The sequence below is a fragment of the Ziziphus jujuba genome, chromosome 3, assembly GCF_031755915.1.
Source record: "Ziziphus jujuba cultivar Dongzao chromosome 3, ASM3175591v1".
NCBI lineage: Eukaryota > Viridiplantae > Streptophyta > Magnoliopsida > Rosales > Rhamnaceae > Ziziphus > Ziziphus jujuba.
In genome coordinates this window covers 25,185,925-25,193,477 of record NC_083381.1, presented here as the reverse complement: position 1 = coordinate 25,193,477, position 7,553 = coordinate 25,185,925, and the positions used below count along the sequence as shown (strand labels likewise).

The window sequence follows — 7,553 nt, the reverse complement described above, 5'->3', positions numbered from 1 at the left end:
AGTCTCATGGAAGTGGAAATATTCCAACAATATGGTGAAATATTTTATTCGGTAAATAACTTTGTCTGGTGCCCAAAAGTCTGTGAATGTTCAATACATCTCAATAAGAAAGTCTATTATTTGTGTGTTAAGAGGTGTTATTATTATTTTTTTTTCCCTATATTTTCTAAAAGAAACGATATTTTTAGCTATAATCATTAAATAGAACAAATATATACCTCCAAAAACAAATCTAATTTTATATATTCTATAAATAATATTGTTTAAATAAAGTTACAAGCAAATAATATTGTATACGTATATAGTGATTTAATTCTGTCATAATGATGTAAATAAATAGCTAGTAGTTAGCCATCCAAATTATTGTACGATGGAAGGTTTTTTGTGATCAATTTTTGTTGACTTAATTATTAGCCAGCCACGCACTCCGATCGACCAAATCTGGTTCTTTCCTTTGCGATGGAGGAATCTCTTGGGTCAAGTTGTGTATCAGATTGCTGTCGTTTCGGCATTACTCTTCAAGACCAAATAGATTCTGGGTGTAGAAGATATTACGGTGAGGAGCAGCTTCATCTTCAATGCATTCATGCTCTGCCAAGTTTTTAATGAATTCAATGCTGGGAATCTAGTGAATATCAAGAACGTATTGAAAGGAATGCATAGGGACATAACGTTTCTTCTTATTATTATAATAACCATTTCTGTTCAAATAGTGTTTGGGGAATTATTCTTTGCACCGTGACAGTGATTATTTTGAGAGGTTGCAGTTGTGACATTGGGGAATATGTTTTGGATTTGCCGGCATTTCCGGAGAAACCGCATATGGACGAGGAGGGTCGATATTTATACATGGCGGAAATTAGCAATATGTACATATGGAAATTAAAAATATAAAGGAAAATATATAATTATATATATATATATATGTATATATATTTTCATTCATGTGTATGGGTATGAATAAGATTCACTAGGTGGAATGAATATTGTGTTTGTTCTTTTTTTTTTTTTTTCCTACATTGTTTTTGTTTTGCGATCGATATTATTGTTTGTTTTTGTTTGGTTTGTATTGTGGAAACGGAACACTTTGTAGATAGAAAAATAACAAGGAAAATAATTTTATACATTTTCATTCGAATGTTTGTATAATATTTAAAAAAAAGTTTTTTTTTTTTTTTTTTTTTTTTGACAAGTCCGACAACTCTGTTTTTGGTAATGGAAAAATGAGGAGCTTTCCAACCCCACCATGGATTGAAAATTAAATACACTACACTGGCTTTCCAGCCCCACAATTGTCCTGAGTTTATAAATACACTTGCTTTCTCTGGCTCTCGCCATAGAGAAGCCCACCAAACAAAACATCAGAAGCCACCTGTGGGTAGGAAACAATTACTGATTAATAATTAAAAAAAAGGTACGAATAAAATAATTAAAACAATAATTGTAACTTAATTATAGTTATTAATCAAAATCAATACAAATTATACAAAAGTCCAATAGAAAATAAAAATAAAATAAAACCAAGTTGAATCTAGTTTGATAATACATAATTTTAACTTGAAGGCTAACATAAATAAAGAAATAAAAAACATAATTTCAAAAAAATAAAAAATTATATCATATCAAATAGTTGTGTGCTTAAGCCACATAACTTGTCTGTAGTGTTGCTATATTGCCATAAACATTTCTAATTATTCTTTTCAATAGAGATATTTGTAACTTTTTCCCCAAAAAAATAATAAATATTTGCAACTTTAAAAAATTATTCATCATCATCAACAAAGTCAAGTTTCTCATATAAAACTTGTTTCACTTTCTTCATGTGTCCTACAACCAATTTTTTCTTTACTTTTGTAATTGGTACTCTTATTTCTTAATGCATCAATTAAAGAATTTAATTGTTGGGACACCTTAGCTTCTACTCCAACTACAACTTTTATAGAGTTTCTTTTCCTTTTTTACCTTCTCTTTCATAGAAATGCTTTTTAAGAAGAAGAGGCTTATTTCAGGGAAAAATTATTCTAGAATATTTCATTTCATCGAAGTCTTGTTTTTCACAATTTTCCATTTAAAGAACGCTATGCATGATACAGCATTAGTGTTTTCGTGATGGCATGATACATTTGTTTTTCCTTTAAAATGTTAGTGAATTGAATCCAAAACTTCACATTGACATTAAACTGTCCATGCATGAATCATTGTGATATTGACATTTTTGTTATTAATCCTATAGTCTAAGAAAATTATATATATTTTTTTCAATAGATGTTTTGAACAATGATTTAAATTATATATAGTTTTATTTGTTTTTCATGATAAAGAGGTTTATGCAATTAATTTAACGAATTAATGTGTGTATTCCAAAGATTAATATTTAAATGCCCCAGTTAATCAGCTAGTGATCAGATTGGTAGTTTTGATCTTTTAGGGGAGTCCCTTAAGGGAGAAACTTAATTGTGATTACATTTGTCCATCGATTCAACTCTAATATATCCTTTGCTTTAGAGAGCTTAGAGACCTACAAAATGTCAATTAATGAACCTTTGCTTTAGAGAGCTAGAAAATTGTGAAATAAGCCTCTTCTTCTGATAAAGATTCAAATCCTTAATTTATTGCCTCTTCCTTACAACAATCCTGAAGCACTATGAACATAGGGAATATAAGGAAATAGACTACAGTAAAACTTTATAAATAATTGTTCGGTAAATAAATTATTTCACTAAAACAATAACTTATTCGGTACCAACTCAAGCATATTACTAAATTAATAATCTTTTCTAAATGTATAAGATGATAAAACTTATAATATAAATTACAAACATAATTAATTATATAAATTAATAATTGAAGAAAGTAGTAAAAAATAATAAATATATATATATATATATATATAAACATTTACAATACGTATTAGGGAATATATATTTACAATATATATTAAGAAAAATTTTACTCAACAGTTTTTATGTTTTCAATTTGGATTTTTTTCCAAAATATGAATTTAAGATTTTTTGCTTTTTCTTTATTATATCTAAACAATCATCAGCCTGATTTTTAATATTTTGTAATACATACACCACATTCGAATGTTCCTTTTATTTCTGTAGCAAATAATTATTTAAAGATAATAAGGCTTGAAAGATCTCACTGGAAAAAAAATTGGTAACATGCACAATTATCATCTAAATCATTATCATCGATGGATATAATTATTACCTCTTAGTATACTTTCTTCTTCAATAGGCAATTTCATCACTGTATATTTATCTAATATCTAATCATTGAATCTATAATGTTGACATGACAGAATCTGCTAAACAAAACTGAGGAAGGGTATTCTTATTCCAAAGAATAGCTATATAGATTATAAAATAAAACGAAAAGAAAAAGTTAAAAAAGCATATAATTATAGCTAGAGGAGACGTGTTCATAACCAAGAGGCCCTATCTTATGGCAAATCCACACGTGTCGTGCACTGAATGAGCGCCGCTCAAATGAGGCTGACATAGATGTCCTAACGTCGTAGCTGCAGCATCGTCAATGGGATCCATCTAATAAGGCCCACATATGACAATTGACATTGCTTCCTAATCTGGGTTTTAGAAAAATTCCTCATGGCCTTGATCCAGTGATTAAAAAGCGCTCACCACCTGTAGATGTTTGGGGACTTTATCCATTCCACCATATCCCACTCCACCGCAAGATATATATTCCTCCTTCCCCTTGAAGCAGCGACAAGGTATCGACCTCGTACCCAAAAGCTAACTAAAAATTAGATTAAATATATAAATCAGTACTCTTTTTCAATTAAGCTAAAAAATATATATATATATACTGATTTTTATTATTATTATTTATATATATATATATATATATAAATACATCAATGACATTTGAAAGCATTTGTCCGAAACACTGCCATTTCCTTCACAATCCCCTTCCTAGTATTATTATACATAATACCTTCAAAACAAACAAGACCAGGATTCTTTGTTCCTCTTCCTTTTTCCAACCATTATTATTGATTTCGAGCCAACAAAAATGGATGCTGTTATGTCCAACAAACAAATCAAACACAAAAAGATCATGAACGTTGTGAAGGAGAAGGATTTGGAAGGACTTAATAAGCGGCTGAAAGGGATTAAAGGTGTAGCAAAAACTCTCGAAACCGATATCAACAACGGAATTGATGATGATGAAAAGAAGATTGCTCAACGACGTAAGAACTTCGGTTCAAACGCATATAAAAAGCCACCTCCAGAAGGTTTTTTACGTACCACATGGCGACCTCTACAAGAATTTGCCATTTTGAACAAGTTGATGAACATTCTTGCTGCGCTTATCCTTTTCCTCGCTGCCACTGCTGTCGGAAGCTACGTGCCCTCAGCTCACAAGTCTAAAGAAGTGATGATGGATGGTCATAAAATAGAAGTTTTGAGAAGTGCTAGACGAAGGAAGATTTCGACATCGGAAATCGTTGTTGGAGATGTGGTTTGCTTGAAGATGGGAGACAAAGTTCCAGCAGACGGCTTGTTCTTAAAAGGGCAGAATCTGCAAGTAGAGGATGGTGAGAGTGCAGACGCCGTACAAGTTAACGAGCAAAATCCATTTCTGTTCTCTGGATCTCAAGTGGTTGATGGTTATGGAGGATGCCAGATGATGGTCACTACAGTTGGAATGAAGAAAAAGTGGTGCGAAATTATGAGTCAACACAGTCACGATGGAAAAAGTGATGAGGAGGAGGAAATTCCCACAGTAGAAAATCGAGTGAACCAGCTCATTCGTTCCATTCGTAACAAGCTTGCTCTACCAGTTGCTTTGATAGGTTCCGCAGTCGTGCTCGTCAGATACTTCACCGGGACCACCAAAGACATTGATGGAAATCAGGAGTTCATTGATGGTCACACTACGCATGGTGACTTTTTCGGTTCTTCAGTGCTGAAATTTGTAGCAGCTGCTTTTGTCACCGTTGTGGTCGCGATTCCAGAAAGCTTGCGGTTATGCGTGCCGCTTACTGTTTTCTACTCCAAGAAGAGAATGATGGCTGACATGGAAATGGTGAGTGACCTCTCCGGTTGGGAGAAAATGCCATTCGTCACCACCATTTGTACGGACAAAACAGGCACTCTCTCCGTGAACCAGATGAAAGTCGAAACGTTTTGGGTGGGCAAGTACCGTTTGGTTAATGAAGCTTACTTTTCGAATGTTTCTGATTCTCTTAAAAATTTGTTGGAAGAGGGAATCGCTCTGAATACAAGTGGCAGTGTTAGAAAAAGTACTACTCCAACTGATAAAGCAATTCTTTCATGGGCAGTTCATGACTTGGAGATGGATATGGGAGTGAAAAGCACGTGTAAAGTTGTTAATCTGGCCGCTTTCGATTCGCAGAAGAAAAGAAGTGGGGTTTTGATGGAAAGGGAGGTAGACAAGACAGTCCACGTTCATTGGAAAGGAGAAGCAGAGGTGATTCTAGAAATGTGTTCAAGCTACTACGATATTTCTGGGACCACCAGCGAAGATCTCGGTGCTGAACAAAAAGCCGCATTCCAACGAAACATTCAAGTTATGAAGGAGAGCAGCCTCCAGTGCATCGCTTTTGCACACATTGAAGATCAAGCGGCTGATGCTACCACTGGAGATCAAACGGATGGAAGTCGTCAAACGCTGAAAGAAGATGGTCTGGTACTATTAGCACTGGTGGGTATCAACGATCCAAGTCTTCCACAAATGAAATCAGTCGTGGAAGATTGTCAGAAGGCCGGAATAGATGTCAAGATGTTCACCGGCAACGATGTTTCCATGGCCAAAGACATAGCCAGAGGGTGTGGAATACTAACAGGTACTCCAAACCAGGAGGAGGGAGAAGTAATAAAAGGTGAGCAGTTTCGAGTCTACTCTCCAAATGAAAGAAATGAAAAAGTTGACAAAATCCGAGTCATGGAAAACTCATCTCCTGATGATAAACTCCTGATGGTGAAAACCTTGAAGAAACGAGGTCACATAGTTGCAGTCTGTGGTAATGCCACAAATGGTGATGCATGGGCAATGATAGAAGCTGATGTGGGAATCTCAATGGGAATCCGAGAAGGCACTGGCGCCGGTGGCATCGGAGTTAGCAGCAAGAAGATCTCCGATATTGTAATCTTGGATGGTAATTTTGCATCGGTGCTTAAAGTTGTGAGATCGAGTATTGGGATTTACAACAACATACAGAAATTCATACAGTTTCAGCTCACTCTCAATCTTGCTACTCTTGCTGTATTCATTATCTCAGCAATTGCTGCAGGTGAAATCCCATTGAACTCAAGCCACGTCTTGTGGCTGAACTTGATTATAAACACACTGGCTGCTCTAGCTCTTGCCACAGAGAAGCCCACTGAAGAACAGATCAGAAACAGGAGGCCACTTAATAGGGGTAGGAAAGAGAAAGTGCCACCACTCATATCCATGATCATGTGGAGGAATATCTTGGGTCAAGTTGTGTATCAGATTGCTGTCGTTTTGGTATTACTCTTCGAGGCCGATTCGATTTTTGGTATAGAATATGTCACGGTAAGGAACAGCTTGATCTTCAATGCTTTCATGCTCTGCCAAGTTTTTAATGAATTCAATGCAAGAAATCTGGAGAATATTAAGAGCGTGTTTAAAGGAATACACAGGGACATACCGTTTCTACTTGTTATTGCAGTAACCATTTGTGTTCAGATGGTATTTGTGGAATTTCTTCTGTACCATGACAGGGATTATTTTGAGAGGTTGGAGTTGAGGGAATGGAGTATATGCTTTGGATTTGCTGTCATTTCTTGGCCTATTGATTGGATCGTCAAGTACATACCTGTTCGGGAGAAATCGGACGTGGACGAGGCCTGATTTTTTGGGAACGAATAAATTCACTTAATTAGTCAAATGATTGTTTTTGCTCCCTTTGCTTTTTCTGTACTACTTTTTTTTTTTTCCTTGCGTGATTGATATTGATGTTTGTTTGTTTGGTTTTCGTATTGTGGAAACAAATGATGAAAACCTTGTAGATCGATGGAATAATACAAGGAATATATATATATATATATATATATATATGTATGTATGTATGTATTGTGCATACCTATGCCTATCTACGAAAAGTTGGGCGAGGCTCAATTTGGTATGAATAAGCTTCTCTTGGCTTTTGTTTTCCCTATGGTTTTCTTGTATTGTTTTTGTTTTGTGATCGATATTAATGCTTGTTTTGTATTGTGGAAACTGAACACTTTGTAGATGGAAAAATAATAAGGATAATATTATATATTTTCATTCAAATATTTGTATAATATTAAAAAAGATTTTTTTTTTCTTTTTTTTTTTTTTTTTGGCTGGTTGTTATAAAGTCAACAACTTTGTTTTTGGTAATGGAATAATGAGTAGCTTTCCAACCCCACCATGGATTGAAAATCAAAAATATTTTGACTATGAATGAAGGGCAGGACGATGAGATAATGTTTGATATGAAAAATTCTATTCTATTTGTCATGGTGACCATTACCATGATTTGCTTTTGGGGGCAAATGACTTTAATT

At 34.3% G+C, this 7,553-nt stretch overlaps 1 protein-coding gene across 1 annotated transcript; it reads left to right on the top strand.

The window, feature by feature from the left end:
• The first annotated feature begins 3,927 nt into the window (after positions 1-3,927).
• LOC107413105 (calcium-transporting ATPase 12, plasma membrane-type-like) lies at positions 3,928-7,018 on the top strand. The gene has a single exon (XM_025071565.3). The coding sequence runs from the start codon at positions 4,042-4,044 to the stop codon at positions 6,868-6,870; it is 2,829 nt and encodes a 942-aa protein (XP_024927333.3). The 5' UTR covers positions 3,928-4,041; the 3' UTR covers positions 6,871-7,018.
• The last annotated feature ends 535 nt before the right edge of the window (positions 7,019-7,553 follow it).